At 38.5% G+C, this 19,039-nt stretch overlaps 3 protein-coding genes across 4 annotated transcripts; 2 read left to right on the top strand and 1 right to left on the bottom strand.

Annotated features, from left to right (window-relative positions):
* The first annotated feature begins 1,014 nt into the window (after positions 1-1,014).
* Positions 1,015-4,812, top strand: LOC145463288 (uncharacterized). The gene is made up of 2 exons (XM_081447030.1): positions 1,015-1,418; positions 3,817-4,812. The coding sequence occupies exons 1-2, from the start codon at positions 1,246-1,248 to the stop codon at positions 4,331-4,333; spliced, it is 690 nt and encodes a 229-aa protein (XP_081303156.1). The 5' UTR covers positions 1,015-1,245; the 3' UTR covers positions 4,334-4,812.
* Positions 4,813-4,906: 94 nt separating this feature from the next.
* LOC145463287 (uncharacterized) lies at positions 4,907-8,175 on the bottom strand. The gene has a single exon (XM_081447029.1). The coding sequence runs from the start codon at positions 8,123-8,125 to the stop codon at positions 6,134-6,136; it is 1,992 nt and encodes a 663-aa protein (XP_081303155.1). The 5' UTR covers positions 8,126-8,175; the 3' UTR covers positions 4,907-6,133.
* Positions 8,176-9,430: 1,255 nt separating this feature from the next.
* LOC145463475 (transmembrane protein 65-like) lies at positions 9,431-16,039 on the top strand. Of its 2 annotated transcripts, none has more exons than XR_014041335.1 (7): positions 9,431-9,867; positions 11,355-11,399; positions 12,269-12,336; positions 12,676-12,730; positions 13,374-13,416; positions 13,728-14,042; positions 14,435-14,507. XR_014041335.1 is itself a non-coding variant. In XM_081447227.1 (7 exons), the coding sequence occupies exons 1-7, from the start codon at positions 9,645-9,647 to the stop codon at positions 14,540-14,542; spliced, it is 648 nt and encodes a 215-aa protein (XP_081303353.1). In that variant the 5' UTR covers positions 9,431-9,644; the 3' UTR covers positions 14,543-16,039. The 2 variants fall into 2 exon arrangements, 1 of the variants encoding a protein (XP_081303353.1); XM_081447227.1 differs by having other exon boundaries at positions 13,728-13,833; positions 14,435-16,039.
* Positions 16,040-19,039: the final 3,000 nt, after the last annotated feature.

Genomic DNA, 19,039 nt, shown 5'->3' with positions numbered 1-19,039 from the left:
CTTCTCGACAGTAATTTTTTGAGTTGAAAGCTTCTAATAATTAAACTTGAACTTTGAAGAGTCTTCAGCTTCATAGAAAGCTCGTTCAAGCGTCGCCGGTATTTTTCGGCGTCCCTAAACAAAAGCCGGAAATCTGTATGTTTATTTGTGACATCTCTCACGACGGGATACAACGATAAAAAAACATTCCCTGATTGGACAAGTTTCAAAGGGCGAATTTGGCGCGAAAACGTTCTTGAAAATGTAACGGAAGCGGTGATTGGTTAATTTCGTGAAAGGAATGTTGTTCGGATGTGAGCAGCCGTTTCTTTGGGGGGAGCGTTGCGTGACATCCCAAAAAACGGCTGCGGAGGAGACTACCCAAAACGTAGCTATGTGAAATGAGTAGAGAGATTTTTCACTGCTTGAAACGTGAACGAGATATTTGCATTCAAACCATAATACCCAGCAAAAATATGGCCTTCATGTTAACCCCCGCCTTAATTATTAGTTAGTTTAGCTAGGCAGTCTTATATATTATACGTTAATTGTGCTGAAGGAATTTTTACCGTTTATAGATAAAGTTTGAATCAATCAATTAATCAATCAATCAATTTGAAGGATAAACACAGCAACCTCCATTTGAATAGCCCGCGAGCAGGCTCAGGTTGGAGCACAAGCGCGCGCGGCGTAGCCGCAAGCGCGAAATCGAGCAGCGAAACCGCGAGACGAGAAAGTGGCCCCTCTTCACCAGACTCTTGGCACCTCTTCACCAGACTCCTTCCCGCCAGATCGCTTTGCTCTTCGCCGCTCGCGCGTGTGACTCAAAGGTGAGCCTGCTCGCAGGCCACCATTTGAACGATTTTCATCCTACTTTTTGGGGGTTTTCCCTACTTTTTTTCCTTCCAAAGTTTTCCGAGCATTTTATCCCTGACTTTTCTTGATTTGATTTAAAATCATTATAGGAATACTCGAGAAAGCCACGTAAAACTTTTGTCCATGCATCAAAGGCGTAATAAGCCTATAAGAACAAATCTCACCGATACTTTAATTTTGTGTTTTTCACCAAATGATTTTCAGAAACTCTTGAGAACCCGAAAATAGAGTAATGAAGTAACTATTTATCACTTAATGGGAAACGGACAAGGCTATAAAGGTTTTACGAACGTTGCTGGCAACTGACTGTGGGTGTACGAGTTCTTCCGATTCTGAATACTGTAGTTGTTGCTCTCCCCTCCCCTCCCTCGCAGGTCTATTGTCGCTTAGATGACGTCATTAGTAGAAACGTGCTTGCCAACAAAACACAACATGGCGGACAAGGAGTGTGATTGTCCGAATGACGCTTGCGAAAGACAAGTCAAAAACAGTGAGAGCAAGCTAAAAGGCCCCGAGAAAGATCTACAGACGATTTTCAAGAAACTCAGGGTCGACAATGGACCGTAAGTATTTACTGTAGACTTTCCGTTGTTCCCAAAATTCACCTTTCAAAATTCACCTTTCAAAAATCGTGATGATATTGAGAAACAAGCTTATATAAAAGTAGGTTTTGTTTATGATATTGAATGCTTTTCACTTCATCTAATTTGGCAAAAATAAGGTTAATATTTTAATTCAACCTCTGTTATGTGGTGTGAAAATCTTCTACCAAGTAAATTGCAATTGTCACGTCGATTGCATCAACACTTTCGGTTAAGTTTCAGCAGGATAGCCTTATTTATTTTTCTGTCGAATATAAAACGAAACAGCAGTTGATTGTGTTTTCAGAGTGACTTCTATAAGCTTTAAACTACGTTGCAGATTCTATCGCCACTTCGATACAAATCATCCATGTATTTTCCTGTTGCAGCTATAATTGCAAATATACTTTATATTATTAGTGGCATTTCAGGAAGTAATTACAGTATACATGTAAGCTTCACTGCTTTTGCCCTTCGTTGTTTTGAAGCCTTGCAAGTCTTGTCATCATGATGGTGTTATTCCAGGATAAAAGAAGAAATAAATTTGTTTTCACTTTCCAATAGTGCTAACTTAATTCAATTTCAGTCTGTTTATTCAAAACTCAGTTGTCCGATCATATTTTAATACTTAGTTCACCCTCTAAATTTAAACCCTTTTTTGCTGTGTCATCAACATATATGATTTTGTAAAGTCAGATAAGAAACCCTGTGGCTACCAATGGTTGTATCAAAAATGGTTATCTTTTAAATGAAGATGCAATGACCCAAAACCTTAAAATAGGAAAGCTTCAAAAACAAATTAAGACTGGCTAAAATTCTTAGTAGATTAATTATATTAATAATTTTTATCAATGTTTATTTTAAAGTGGTACTATGATCAAAGTTTTACCCCTTGAATTTTGGTTAATCACATAGAATTCCAAAAAAGATTAAAAATGCTGTTTACCGTTTGCAAATATCTGCATTGGTTCCGGAGATATTTAGTTTGAAAAATGTGTGATACATGCAAATGAGAGGACTGATGACGTCAAACACTCCACCAAATATTACATACATACATACTTTATCGACTTTCCCCTAATTATAAGAGGCTTTTCAAAGACAATAACTTAAATTTAAATAAGTACAACAATAAAAATAAGATGACAACAATAAAAATCTACTTTAAGGACCCTAAAAAATTATTTACACTAATATTTAAGAATCTATAAATTACATCAAATATATAAATAGAGCTATCTTGGTCAATTTGCAGCAGAAACCATTGGTACTTGGCAGGCTATTAGTTCTGCATGCAACACATCTACGGCTGTTACAATTTCAGTTCCCATGGCAACCCACTCTTTTCCAGTCCCCTCGAACCTGATTTCAATATTTTAGTGATTTTCAGGCCAAAAAACATTAAACAAGGGCATGAACTTGACCTAACATATTTGTATGCTTGCTGGATGATGCAGATCAGGTACCATTGGTAATATCAATATAGAACGCTAAAGGTGGCCAGAAAAGCCTTTAATATCAGGTCTGGAACCCAGAATGTTGCCATGGTAACAAAAATGTTAGGTTCATATTGTGGAGTACCTCTAATAGAATTGTACTGCCAAGAATCAAACATTTCTCATTCAAATCGGGTGAGATATTTCTGTTCATCATATTTGATCAAAATGCGGTTGAGTTTTTGATGTCATCTCTTAGCCAATTTGCATACGTAAAAAACTTGAATATCTCTGGAACAAAAAGAGACATTTGAAAATAGTAAACAGCATTTTTCTTCTCGTACAGACTACTTGTCTGTGTTTTAAAAGGGCTTAGATAGGAAAGATCCGATTTTTGTCATAGTACCACTTTAATGACTTTCTTCTTTCTCTTGTTCAGTGCACATATGTTTATCCTGTACCAGTGTTAATGGAAGGATCATCTGAGATTCATTTGCCAATTGGGCAAGTGAGTCTCAGAATTCACGCACCCAAAAATAATCAGTTTTCACTCATAAAAAGGATAACTATGCATTTAGTAGTCAGATAATGCTTACTAGTAAAAAGTCTCAAAACATTGTTTGTTTTGTTAGCCAAACAAATTTGTTACACATTCATGCTAACATATATAACTACTGAGCTGCAGTAATACAAAATTACACAAAGAATTGAAATATTGAAATCTATACAAGGTTTTCTTACAATAGATAGCCTCACTATGGAAAACCTTTCAGTAGCAATGTGGAAATGTCAGTTCTCCTTACTGGTGAGCATATCTTTCTTCAGTGCCAGTTTGGAGAATTTTGGAGTACATGTATCTGAAGATAAATCTCAGAATTGACAGTTTTCTCTTTATTTACAGCCTACGTGAGGTTATTGTTTTTTTGTTTTTTTTTTCTTCATAGCAAAAGGCTTCATAGGAAAGCACGACTTGGAGTTCTCAACAACTTAAGAAACAGAGACAAAGGAAGCAAACAGATCGCAAGACGAATCCTCAGGGAGCCAATGTTTATCTACAAGAATCAACAAGCTTCAACAATGGTCAACAAGAATCAAGCTCGTGGTATCAGACGAAGGAGACGCAAAATGAGCCTTGAATTAAGAAATGAAGGAACTTTAAAAGACCAAAGAAACTCGCTAAGTGACAGTGAATTGGAATGCAATAAATCACCTTCAGCTAAGAGCACCAGCCTATGTAATGCCAATAAAGAGAGTAAAGTTGACCAAAAGCCTTACTTTCAATCCAGGGAGATGGCAGCTGATTGTAGCAGGCAGCATAGACGATTAGAGTGTGCAAATGTACAGAGACATGCAGGAATGAAATTTGATGACACAACACCTGAAGAGTTGGCAGCATATTTTGATCAGCTTCTGTATTTTCCAAAGCCTATGTCAGCTATGGCTGAAATGATGTATACATAGCTTTGCGTAATCTGAGTTCAGCTATACTCTTGTATGTAAGATCTTTTTCTATTGCATGTATTTTTGCCCATTGATTCTTAAGGTAGCAAAAGAGTTCAAAGTAGACTAACTGTTTTGACAATAATGTGTGCCTTAACATTCATAATTAGTTATTTCATTAATAAAGTAATTTAAAAGTTGAGAAACAACTTTGCAATAAATATAAACTGTAGATTATCGTTTTCTGCTCCTTGTTGTTAAGTTTTGAACCACGTATCAAATTAAAAATCTTTGTAGGTGGTGACACCTCTACGAAACATTGTTAGAGCCAGCAACAGGCTAGATGAGGCACTTGCCTTGTCTAGGTTTTATCCCGAAATTGAAAAAGTACTGTTAGTTGGAAAAATAATTTCCATTGAATGTTTACCATAATTTGGGACATGAAAATATTAAGCCAGGTAATTAAAGTGAGTGAATTAAAGGAAAGAGACAAAAAATAATGTTTTTTGATAAGGTAAATGTTACAAAAATTATTTGAATGTTGCAAAGAAGTTTTTGTGGTGAGTTCATTAATAGCCATACCCGACTCTCTTTAATTTGTAATTTCATACTCATGTATCTGACCCAACAAACACAAGCTTTTTAGGCACAAATATTAATTTGATAAACAAGGTGGGGATATTGTCATGTCTACGTATTAAAAGACTAGTCAAGCTCACTCGTGCCATCAAGCAGGAGTGGTTTAAGGAGGAGCTGAAAACTAGCATCGCCATTAACTTTTCTCATGGCCCCAGTAGCGGCAAGTATGAACATGTGATAAGCATTTTGTACACTCCATGTCTATTTTGATGCATTTTTATTTTTGTTTTATGTTAGTTGGCAATATTTTGGGGATGTTATTAGTTACGAATTATTCCAGTCATAACCAACTCGGCACTATGTGCCTTTCGGCTGTCTATCATCTCGCCATCCAATGCATGCTTGTGGAATAATTGTTAAATTACAGCTCTCCAGTGGGCCTCTAGGTAGAGGTTTGTACCTTTAGCTCTCACAAGACCTGTGTTATCTATGTTGAAAGTCTTGCGACAGACCTGCGGTGTAAAGATGGAGGTTGGTACAAAAATGAGGAAACAGTCTCTTGATTTAATAATTTTTGAAAAATATTTGTGTAGAGCATAGGTTCCATGGGCTTGTGATCCCATTTCACACACAAATTTTAACAAAATTCATCCCTCACACAAATTACTACCTTGTTCCCAGGATTCTCTCTCTACCTCAAAGAGAGAGGACCCTGGGAACAAGGTTGCCAAAATTATTCCCATTAATATTAAATATTAATAAGTTACCAGGACTTTGGAGAAAGGGGCCCCTGGTCATGTTTGGAAATGTGTCAGCTTAGTAATCAAACATGTATGAATTCACTGATTCAGTGCACTGATTTTCTGGTTTAAGAGATGTGTCAGAAATCACAAAGTAAAGCACTGCAGTAACTCAGACCATTTTGAAAAATATGTAAAAAAGTATTATTAAAAGATATTACACTTTTGCATACAATAATACAATGAAGCAAAATGTTGTCTTTAAAATAGCAATGAGAAATTTTAAATAGCAAAATCCCTGCATTACTTCCATTTCCATTTGTCCCCTAGGATCTTTTAGTGTTTGTTTGTTTGTTTTTTGCAGAAATTACAAGTATCCACTGTTTTCTACATTGATCAAGACAGACTTTTCAGTAACAGGCCAGTCAATAATACCTAAACACAAATGTCTTGTTCCTTCTTAGAAAGGACACAAGTCGAAGAGGGCAGGTCGTGTTAGCCATTACTTCCACCAAAGAACTAGTAATCGAGTCACAGCCCTTGATGCTGGGATGTAGTTCTGCATGGCTTTCAAGTGGCCACAAATTGCAATAACAACAGACCACTCGTACGATCGCGCGTAATCTGCATAATCCAAAACGACTGCATTTTCTCTGTCTCCAATGCGACAAACTGGGATTCCTTCCTGAATCATGTAGGGAGAGAGATCTTCGATCCACCCTGGAGCAGCCACCAGGATAGCGATTTTACGATACAAGAATCCATCCTCTTTCTTTGCCCATTCATTGATCTCGTTCTTGATGATCTTGGAACAGTCGACGAATCGTTCTTCACGTGATCCATAACCTATTTTCCCCTCCACAATCACTTGGGGTCCACAAACGTGGTGTCCAAGATGAACTGGATGATGCCAGTACCGCTGGGCGATTCCAGATCCACCTGGCTGTTCACCAAATGAAAACTTCAGGAAACGCTGTAGAAAATCGTAAACTTCTGAGGTGCATCTCATAACGGTCATGAGGCTCGATGCATGAATAAAGTTTTGCCTTTCACAGAGCTCGGTGAGAAAGCTTGAAATATTCACTTTGGTTCGTTTCATTCCAAACACCTCATTCACCAATAACAACTGATTGACGTCATAAGTAATCCACTGATAGAAGAGACTGCTTTGATAACGGACCAAGAATTCTCTGAATGAGCCCAGTAAGGTTTCATTCGTGTTAAGCAGTATTTGAAATTCATCAGCAAAGATATGGAACAGATTAATTGGTACTTCCGGGGCAATAGAGAGAAAATCACTTAGGTTGTCATATGTTACGATTGTAATAATTCCGTTGGTAATCTCGTTTCTTGTGAAGAATTCATTGTAGAGCTTATCAAGTGGTGGCGGCACAAGTATAAGCACCTTTTCATGCTTCTTCGCACATTCCAACGCTTTGTGTTGGAGTAAAATCGTTTTCCCACTTCCTGGGGCGCCGCAAAAGAACTGGTGTAACGGTCCCTCCCAAATCCCTAGTTGCTCTATGTTTAAGAACATAAACTGTTTCGCCAGAATGCTCAGACCGGTCGTAGCAGTTGGCCTTACCACCACAGGAGATCCACAAGCTCCCTTTCTTGTCATTTTTTTGTAGCTTTTTTCAAGAAAACTTTGCTCATCAATGGTTTTAAACACTGCACTAAGTATTTGGGTTGTGGCACTTATTGCAGCTCTCTGACCCACAAATATGGAAATCAGGCTCAAGAGCTTTTCCGCGTCTTGCTCGAAAGACATCTTGGTGAAATGATCTTTCCACCACAGCTCGAAATGTTGTAATTTTTCATCCTCGCCATCATCTTTTGTACCTAGATGAATCTTTCGGAGATCAATGTAATCATTAACACTGCGACCCTCGTCGATTACATTTGGCATTGCAACGACTTTGTAAACAGGGACGTCTATTCCCTTTGCTTTCATGAGCGCTTGAACGAATTTTTCTCCAACTTGAAGTTGTCTCTTCGCATCAAGATATCGATTGGTTTTGAACTTCTCTGTTGCTTTTACTTCAATGAGAATAACACCAATACGCCGGTGAAAAACGAGAAAATCGATTTCTCGAGAGAGATCCGTTTGGCTGAGATCGGCAAACAAAGATTGAACATAATCCCCTGGGAGGTTTTGTAGGAGAACTTGGTCAATGAATTCTTGAAATTCAAATTTTGTGATAACGACCATTGGCTGATTCGTTTCTCTCCCATACTTATCGAGGGACCGAAAGATCAGCAACTCGGCAGAATCGCCCTTGATGTCGAGTTCCTCAGACTTGCTTATTCCAACAGCACCAGATGCGGCACCAGTCGGAGCTGTGTAGCGAAAGGGGAAAGCTGGAGGGAACATGTATGTTCGATCACTTGTCTTCCAGTCAGGCCAGAGTCTGTTCAGGTATGCTTCACAAGCTTGTTCAAAAATACAAAAGTACTCGCCCGCTGAATCCTTCACTACACACGGAGAAGCCATTGCTATTCCAAACGCGGAAGTGATGTCTTTGCTTTGTTACCGCGCCTTTAACGGTTCCATCCAGCAATTTAAATTCTCTGTCCCAGAATAACTTACGGTGTCTGTAGTGTCCTTTCATCCGGAAAGAAAAAATTGATAACGCTTCCTTCATCAAAAGTTAGACCTTGGACACCTGCAATTTCATCGTCATTCCATGTTCTCTTTCCCAAACCCCACGCCTAATTGTGAGTGGGAATAGTTACTGAGGGACTGGTGTGAAAGTGCCCTCCCTACCCTTACCCGTTTACGCCTGCCACGCAGGCCACTATATTACAGCAAAGGTACATATTTTTAAAGGCACGTAGAAACTGGATTGAATTTCCAAACAAAACAACCTGAGTACAACAAGGTACACAGTTTAACTGTTTGGCAAGTAGTAAATTTCAACAAATTTAGTAATAACATGTAGTTTACTCTAATATTTTCACTTCTGGGTTCATACGCGTCTTTAAAGACCATTTAAATTCAGCAGTCCTATTTCAAGGGCCTTGAAAGTACTTGAAATTGGTTGTCCTTGAAAGTACTTCATTTTTTATTGGACGGGATCGAAAATGTAAACACTTACAAGTTTTAAAGTAAATGAAAGGCAGTGAAAACAAATGGTATACAGTTCTCGAAGTGCTTACAAAATGTGCAAAAACGCTCGTTTTGTGTTCCTTGTGCTCTCTCCTTACTCTCACGCATGTCCATTGCGCCACAAATGTACAGCGAATGTCTGGTTTGCACGTGTTTTCAAGCTCTCGTTGTCTGGCGTTTCTGCATGTCCACGTGTTTATTCTCAAAACATAGCTTTCAACACAAATGAAAAGCCCTTGAAATTTCAAAGTAGGGTCCTGGAAAGTCCTTGAATTTTTGGCCTGAAAACGTGTACGAACCCTGTCACTTACTTCTCAGGCAAACAGTATTGCTGCTAACCATTTGTACACCAAAGGCAATATATAAGAGTTTCAATGCTGATTTTTTTTTTTTTTTTTCATTGACCATCATATTGAAAAGTGTTCATCTCTAGAAAGGTATTGTAACTCCATACTTCCCTTCTGAGCGCACGATATCCAGACAGTTACTTCTTCCAATGTCCAGAATTAAGTTTTCAATGTAAGTTATGGTAAATTTAATCCAAATAGACTACTTATTACCTACTTCCAGCTCATATTTTTCCCTTCAGTTTAACTTCCATTAGATGTTGCAAGTGGACTCGTAAGCCACACATGTACGCATTTCGGACCTATTGTTTTTGTCCCTTTGAAGACCGCTCTCGTTCCTAGATCTCTTGCGGACGAACTGATCACTGAGGAGCCTGCGATATTTTGAGAACAGCTGATTCAGAGTCAGTATGCACTGCATATACGACTTATTGTAATGTCTTACTATTGTTCACGACACAATAAAAGATGCCAGGACACTATAATACAGCGTATATCAAGACCACACTGATCAACGAGTGAACAGTTTCCAATAGTTAGGGTGAATAAGGCTGAATATGTATCGTTGTTGCCGAGCTGGAATAGCAGATATATCTTGTGCATTGCGGTGGTTTAAGGGAGCTTCCATGACAGCGCCATGTCGAAGGATATACCGGGGTAAAGGCGGCGGTATAAGTGTGTTTACGACACCTCTTTGTGCGGATGTTTTCGTGGCTTCTTTACACGAAGAGGAGCGCTTCCTGCTTCGAGAAGCGCTGAGAATTCATGATCAAGATATAGGTAAGTGACAGGGTTTGAAACAGAAAAAAAAATTCGGAGAGTTTATTAGCCATGCCCAAGAGTTTGCCCACGAGTTTGGGTGTCTAATCGATAATTGAGGAAAATCGATATCAATCAATACCAATCGATATCAATTAATCGATGGATATTGATAATCTATGACCAATCGATGGCGAAGTTTCATGTGGTTATCAATTGGTATTGATTTTCAATAACAATAAATAGATAAATTGATATCAATTGGTATCGATTGTTGCAGATTGACGGAATATATTGGCACATAAATATCACATCTTTGAATGCAGTAATTGTAAACACATTTCATTTTAATGCTTTGAACGTTAACAGGAGAACAATACTGTCTTTAATGCCCCGTCCACAGGTGTCCATTTTCCTGTAACAACTCAAAAGTTTGTTCCCGTTCTTGCCTCCTATCCACATGTATCCCATGAAAACGTTACAAAAGCAGAAAAGTTAGAAGTTTGAAAACCTTATCCAATAGTGGAAAACTATTTAAAAGGTGCAGACATGGAAAGTGGTTACATCGTGCCTTCACAGAAAAATTCTGGTAACAGAAATTGTACTTTTGCAAACAATAAAATTGCCAACAACAGTAAAATGAGTTGTTGCAAAAAAATGAATAAAGGAGCAATGCCTAGCCTGACAATAATGAAGCTAATCATGCTTAAAACAAAGATTACATGTACATACAAACTAAAAAATCTATGAAGGTGCTAATTGTGTCTAAAAGAAATAAAATATGCAGCAAAGGATAAAAACAGATTTTCCTTTTTTTCATCATAGTAGTACGTGATGAGCCATGGGGGTATATCCTATGTGTTGAGAAGACTGGATCCGAATAGACTATTTTATAGTTGTCTGCTCAGTGACCTGACCTTTGGATGGCTGCGAGGCTGGAGTTGACCTTGTTTTGTTACAGACCTTACTGCTTTTGTTGTATAAAACAAGTTGTTCTGATGCTAACTAGGTGCATTTGCATGACAAAAGCAGTGAGGTCTGTATCAAAACAAGGTCAACTCCAGCCTCACTGCCATCCAAAAGCCAGGTCACTGAGCAGACAACTGTAAAATGGTCTATTGTTTTACCAATTTCATCTCTATGGCTTTCTAAAAATGGTTGATGATCGGACAGGTAGTATGCGTGATGTCTGTTCGAGGTTGCTGTGCCAATCAATAGCAATCAGTGAACGGTTTTTGTGTGGGTATTTATTGATCATCGATTGACCGATACCAATCAGTACCAATTAACTAATTTTATCGATTGATATTGATCGATCGATTGGTTTTCCGATCATCGATTTCCATCGATTGGATTCCCCTGGTCTTGTTCAAATGTGTTAATTTGCACTGTACATGTAATACATGTAATTCATGTAGGTCTGTATTTGTCTAGGCTATTGATAGATAGACTAGCTTGATTGCCGTATTTTGGCTGATGAATTTTACTACCTTTCTTGGATCAAATAGGAAACAAAAGCACAGCTCCTCCTTCAGTGAAACAATTGAGACTAGGTAACTTAGTTCAGGTCAATCAATATTTACATTAGTGTAATTATTTAAAATTATAACTCAGGCCTGGGAGTGGAACAACATACTGTAAGGTTATTTCATGCTGAACATACTGCCAGGCCTATATCAATTATTTATGCAAATTATCCAGAGAAAACACAAGTTTGTCTTCACACTCTCTCAAAGCTTGCAAATGAAAGCAAGTCATATCTGATAGCCCAGAGATTCTGTGGTGGGGTATCAGTGAAGGATAAAATCCACTTGCCTGACTTAGAATCCACTAACTCCTGGGGCCACTCTCTCTGCACATGGTGATAGCGTGTACGTGTAAAGATAGAGATAAGGAAAGTGCTATCAGTGATCTAATAATTATAATTCATAATTTTAACCTTGGACGTAGTCATGTACATCCAAACTTGTAACCCTATCGGAGTACATGGAGGGGTGGATGGATCCAAGCCCTGGGTTTTTGCTGTAATTTTGTTTTTTGCATTATTGAGTGTTTCTTGCTCTACAAGGTGACATACATGTACTTTTTTGGGAATGATGTCATCTGACTTCATATGATGCCATTAAGTCCACCATCTTGGATCTACCATCTTTTATAATACAAGATGAAAGATCTTGGTTCCCTTCCCCAACCCTTCTAGAAATTCCTGTTTTAACAGTTTAGCTTCACAGTTTCCTTTGAAACTGATTGGCTTGTGAAACTCTCCTCTCCCTTTCCAATGACCCTCCTTGGGATGGGTACATGTATGGATATTTTCCTGCAGCTGCACAAGGTATGCATGACTAGCTGAGTGTAGCCATCAGAGTGTGTGGCTCCTCTGATACATGTATCTCTGACATATTCTTGGGTTTTCTCTCATCAGTTGCCTTCCATAATGCGATTCCATTTGTTGGGTTTGGATTCTTAGATAATGCCATCATGATCATAGCAGTGAGTATTGATTAAAGCAGTTTGTTCTCATTCATCTGTGTATTCTTTTCTTGTGCTGTATTCTTGTGCAGAGTGCACTGTTGTGATGTTAAAGTGAGCAGAGCTGGTGCAATACAACAAAGCCTCATGCAGATTATGGTGTTGGAAAGGGAAGCTTTTTAACTTGTCAAAGTGTTAGCAGGGTGTGGCAGCCTGGGTTGGGAGGGGCGGGGGGGAGGCTTATTAAAGAGAGGGCTTAAAAGAGACAGGAAGTGCACATGTATGTGGTGTATAATCTGAAAAGATGTCTAGATAAGATAAGCTCAAGTTTAAGAAAACTGCAATCCTTCTCATTTTTAGGGAGAATACATAGATTTAACAATTGGAATGACTCTAGGGATTTCAACAATGGCAGGTTTGATGGCTCTGTTTGCCATTTTAATTCATTGTGTAGCGTTAACATAAAGGCTAATCATAGAATGATGATCATCCATTAAGAAGGGAAGGTTTTATTTGCCAGTCTTCAGTGGATATGATAATACAGCTGCCATACAGTGTATCTCCAAATTAGCTGTTAAAAAATTTGGACTTCTTGTTTTTTAGTCATACAGTGTGTTGTTCCAGAAAATATTCATACCCCTCCCAAGGAACCTTGGGTTTTTTTTTAGTTTGAACCCACCCACCCCTACCCTAAGTTCAAGTTTTAGTGAAGTGATGACATCATAAACTCAACCAACTTTTTGATCAAATAATTATATGAAGAAAGAGATACATGATTGTACCTCAACCAATATGTAAAAGAAATGCTTGATTCATTGCCACAAGACTCTACTAGAAGTGTTCCACAATGTGACGTAAGTAAGGAATGTGAGGGTTTACAGAAGTTCAAACTTCAACATGCAAACCTAGAAGGTGTCAAAGACAGGAAAAAGTAAACCCCATTTTATAGTGTATCTGCAATTTACAGTAATAAGCCAACTTGGTGGGATCCCTGTTACAAACCTTGAGTTATTTCTAGAGTACGCGTAAATGAATCTGATTTCCAATTTTGGTTTCAGCTGCTGCTTTTGGTAACATTGTGTCTGATGTCTCTGGAGTAGGGTAAAAGTTATTTGTAATCATACATGTATGTTATTTTTGAGCATTATACTTTTCATATGGTGGGAAGAAGGGGGCAAAGTGGAATAGTCATACTTAGATCAGGTTGATGAGTTAGGGTTCAGTCTTTGGTCAGGATCACTATTACTTAAGAGACTGTACCCTAACAAAGGTTGTAACAAAATGAAATACAACTACAAACTAAAACAGAAGCAAGAAACCAAATGTGTGATATTTTTAAATGTGGTTTCGTAAGGTTACTTTAGCAAGGGTTTAGGAGAGATTTATGATAACAGTGTTTTATTTTAATGCAGCCTCGCTCATTATGTTGAAGCAGCAACAAATAGACTGGGATACGAAAGCCCTAACCTCAGTTCAAAACAAACAGAAATGCCACGGACGAGATTTGTAACAAACATGGTAAGTCAAATACGTGATACCAGTAATTATTTAACTCACTTTAACCCTCTTCCAGGTAATTGAATTATAGCTGAGGAGTGCTGCGAAGGAAAAATTGACCGGGAGATTAAGAGAGGCATTCTCCAAGTTGTCCACCAGCTAATGGTTGCCTCTACTAAGATGATCAGCTACAAGAAACCATTGTGGAAGCTCTCTTACAAGACAATCCTGTAAGAGGACAGCGCTACTTACTAACGCCTTCTTAAAACTCTGTTTGAAAATGTAACACAGTATATAGCGCCATTATCCTGACATGGCATAAGGCAATGAAACAAAACTTACAAAATCTTTTTACAGAACAACAGTGGTTTTTGCATTCCCAGTGTTTATTGTTATCTTGGAATGCTCTAGTAAGCAGCTATCTTATTACTCCACTAGTGTCCGCTTTCTACATCCTCCTCCTCCTCCTCCTCTAGTTAGTGGCCATCTAATTACTCCGCTAGTGTCCACTTTCTAGATCATCATCGTCATAGTCATTCATGCTTCTCTGTTGCTGGGGAAGAGGATGGGACAATTTTGCAGGCATTAAAGGTGATTTTTTGTGTGCTCTTGTATCTTTTAGGGAAGAGCTTTGGGAATTGTTGTAGGATGTTTCATTGGTATGTTTCCACTGCTCTTTTATAGAAGCAAAGAAGAACATGAAGAAATACCTGTTAGCAGTAAAAGCTAGCAGTGAAATAACTATCAATCATAATTATTATGTTGTCATTATTTTTAAAAACTCCCATAATATATGCCAGTACCGGTAATTAATGGCTGCTTCTCCGTGATGGTTCTTATTACCAACTAAATTTCCTTAAATTATGACCCCATACAGCTGTTCGGTGGTGGCATTTTTTACCATTCAAAATAGAACCCATATCTTCGTGTCGCCATGCAATATCCTCTATATATTATTTTTTACATGTAAGGTGGCACGCATAGAAATAATTTTAAGTGGCATAAGTCTATTTGTTAAATAAGCCACTTAATTTTAAAATATTTTAGAACAACAGTCAAAGAACTTGTATTAAAATCACTAGCCTGTGATTTTTTTTTGTACCATCTTCATTATCCAGCATGGCTTATTCTTACTCGTACTTTGCATACCAATGTGAAATATCTTTTTATCCTGTGATATTTTCAAGTGGGATTATTTGAGCTCTTTAGGGAAATGTCTCCTTTTATTTGTGTCAAATTGCATTTATCATTTTGGCGACTGTTTTACATGTTTTATCTTGTACAAGCAATGTTGGTTGTGGCACAAGTCCTGTAACTTTCTTCTCCCCTGTCCGTTTCGTATCGCGTGAAATGAATCCAGCAATGTCAAAATATTCTAGAACTGTCCAGAACAGCGGGAAAGAGGCTGAACCGAGCCTTGAAAATGCTGAGCAATTACCACTGGTCCTTATTCTTAGAGAGCCTGATGTAGTGAGCGTCTTGCATGTTCAACTGCAAAATGCATAATTATGCAAAGTTTCACTAGGTTCGATTTCTACTTTCCTCACCGAAAAGAGTTCCGGGGGAAGAAGTGCGGGCTACTTTCGTGAACAGCGGCTGGCAATCGAGTCTAACAATTCAAAATTACTTTTACGCGGTGAGGGAAAAACGTAATGATAATAAATTATTATACAACCGTAAATATACTTGTTTGGTTCTGTATAGTATTCATGTACAGTGGAACACCGTTAAAGGGACATGATAACCTAATGTTACTGCATTATTTATCAAAACGGTAGTGAATTATGACTGACTACCTTCGCTCGTACTTGACTTTGACTTGTATCCATGATCCCCCGGTTGGAGGGGGGGGGGGGGGGGGTAATAGGCGGAAATTCTTCTGCGCCATGTCACTCGGTCACGCGCACTGAACCACTGCTTCCCCGCTCCATGACGTAGAACCCAGGACCTTCGCTCGTACACGAAGCCGAAGCGAGAGCAAACTGTGATTGGATTTTTGCGATTATTTTAATAGCCGTCGACAAAAATTGCAAAGTTCTGACACAACCTTGTGGGTGCTGTGTAAGTGAATTTGACCCATGATATGTATATTGGCCGTTTATAGCTCTGGTACACTTATATAGTAATTTTTGGCAAAACTACATCATTACATTAAGGTTTCTGTCAATGAAATTCGTCTTGTTATGTTTCAACTTTTTGACTCCATTAAGCTCTTTAGTTCCTTGTCTTCGTGTGGAGACTAGGGCCGGAAATAGGCCATTTCCGAGTTACCTTGGGCAACCCTATAGCACAGAATCCCGAAACAAAAATCTTGACTAATTCGAAATCAGAATCCGGGCCCGAAAGCTGACATCTGGAATCCGGAAGGGTCTATGGAATACGCGACACCGGAGTCCCGGGGTACGGAGTCCCGGAATACGGGGTCCCGGGCCTCTGTGGAAAACACGAGGTATGGGTGGAAAACACGGGATCTACCTGGAAAACGCGGGATCTGGGTGGATATACATTTTGGTTTTGGTTGAGGAGTCTATTTTATCGTTCGCAGTAATTTGCGTGTATATTTTACTTCTGGAAAAGAAATCATGAATGATGAATGAACCTCCATTGGTTAGAAAAAACCTTCCTTTGAGCAATCAAACAAAGATGTACTGGATGTGAACCCTTGGATTCCCCAGCCTTTCAACGGGCGGCTAGTATACAAGAGCTACAGAAAGAAGACTATAATGTACTTATTGACTGAGTGGAGGGCCAGACAGGAAAATTTTTGGCTCGAGGTCAGGACCCAGAACCAAATGGTCCGGCCCGACCTCACTCAGTCAATAAGCATTTTATCATTTGACCAGTTTTCCTCCACATACATTTGTGCTTTCGCAGTAGGTTGGCACCTGAAGTAGTTGTGCATCGGGCAGTTCAGCAGAATAGTAAAATTCGCAGTCAGAATGTTCATTTCTCATTTTTTTGTTTTTTGACAATTGCAGAAACTAATTTTTTTTCTGCTCTTTATTTTAACTGGCATCGATAGTAGTACTAGTACTAGGGCCGTATGCATTTTCCGGCCCAAACACTTTGATGCGCACGGCTCTCAAACGGGACCTTTTTTCTTATGGTTTTCTAAGGAAACAGCGTGCTGGACTACAGATCATATGATGAAAAGCACTTATAAACCTGGAGTCCGATCAGCTATGAAACGAGAGCGGCATAAGGTGCTAAGCGGTAGATGGTTTGAAGGGTAGAACATTTTGACTTCACTCGGCGAGCACCAATGTTTTTTTCAACCTGTATGAAGACACCAAACAAGAAATCCGTAGACATAAGTAAGAGTGGAGATTATTTTTGCTAAAATTAAGGGGACCAACTATACTGCGCCGGCTTCTGTTTTATTTGAAAGAACACCAGAATCTCCCTGGCGTTTATTTCAAATTTGACCCGGCTGGCAAGGGCTTATTTTATTTCTACAGTTTAAACAAGCCCCACCCGTCTTTTATTTGGGGCCCGTTGATTTACACTGTACATGTTATAAAAATTTTTTTGCAGAATACCGGACAAATGTTAGCCATGGTGCTTTGTGCTTTTTCTTTAAATTTCATTTTAAAGCGAAGGTTCTGAATCAAGTTATATTCAGTTAGAATGTTTTTCATTTGAAACAGAATAGTAAAGAAGTGCTGTGTTTATATGCATAGGTTATCGTGTAAATGGGAGTGCAATTAAAGATTTACGCCACGAGTGATATTTGAAAATTCTCTCAAAATTGCCGGAGCAACTAGCATACGCGTGTTTTAACGGGTAAAAACTATCATAGAATACCAGGGAGAATTTGAACAAGCTTAAAGTGAATGATAGTGGATAATAGTCGATGGTAAGTAAGTAACTTTATTTAACCAGGGTAGCCCATTCAGCAACGAGGCTGGTATCCATAGTGGCCCTGGGGAATAAAGATATGTACAATCTATAAGATCTAAAAAATTAAGTACAATTTAGAAATTTTCAATTTTCAATTGGTAGTGCATGATAGTTGGTGGTCAAACAAAAGAGCGTGCTACAACTATCATCAGCTACCATGCGTCGTTTGATCAGGGCTTAATTGCTCGAGTTTTCGTACGATTACTCATTTATTTTATGACTGAGAAAATTGCGAACGCGCTCGCGTTAATTTGCACTGCAGTGCAAAATAAGACAGTTAATGTTAAATTGGCCTGCTCTCAGCCAATCACAATGAAGTAATTTTCTCAGTCATATAATAAAATAAGTAATAAATTAAACATCAGAGATTTTGGTTTTTCAGTTCAGACAACCCAATGTCGAACGTTCCACTTGAAACTTCTAATAGATTAACGATTTTCAGGAAGTAGGTAAAATTAAATTGATTAGCAATTCTAACCTTGAATGTTTGTCGGGAAGAGTTTTCCTGACCTGGGGGTTACCAGATGTTGCGTTGTAATAGACCTTCGTTGCTTTCATAGCTTTCGCCTTTTCTTTTTGCTCCATTACAGACCATGTGATGATACTGTTGAGAATTCTTGCTTTCGAATTTCAGTGGCGTGTATATGAATGAACAGTTTTTTTAGATGGAGAAAAGAACAATTCTCTAAAGAATATCATGTGGTCTTGAATGAGAAAACAAACCAGCCAAGATTTTTTTCGTTTTCCGTTACATTTAATTACACTTCAAATAAAGCGACATCTTTTATTCCTTACCTCTGCAAGCAGTGGCGAGTATTTTAATTGGAGGGGGTTTGCGTTAAAAGATCACGTAGCATTACATTTTCATTGCGATTTAAACTAACAAAATTTGGACTTAACATTTTAATGAGGAAAATTCATATTTTGGCGAAAAAAGTAGGATCCTGTGTTTTCCATGCAGACGCCGTGTTTTCCACTCAGACCCCATGTCTTCTACTGAGCCCGGGACCCGTACACCGGGACCCGAGTTCCCAGCCCCGCGTTTTCCATCTAGCCAATCCGGAAGCCGAAATCTGGAAACCGCAATCCAGAAATCAAAGAAAACAAATTGGAATAAAACGTTCTCTGGTTAAAAATATATTAAAAACATAAGCTTTCGGCTATCAGTCTATAGCCTTTAACGAATGAAAAATGTGGCGCGCAAGCGAAAATATATACGAATGAGGTGCGAAAAATTGAGAATAAAAACAAGCGTGAAAAAAGGTAGAAGATAAAAATGTAAATGAGGCCTGACTACAATAAAATCGAGTATTGCCTAGGCAACGGT

The sequence above is a fragment of the Orbicella franksi genome, chromosome 12, assembly GCF_964199315.1.
Source record: "Orbicella franksi chromosome 12, jaOrbFran1.1, whole genome shotgun sequence".
Taxonomy (NCBI): domain Eukaryota; kingdom Metazoa; phylum Cnidaria; class Anthozoa; order Scleractinia; family Merulinidae; genus Orbicella; species Orbicella franksi.
Note: the sequence above shows the minus strand (reverse complement) of the source record. Positions and strands in the feature narration are given on the sequence as shown.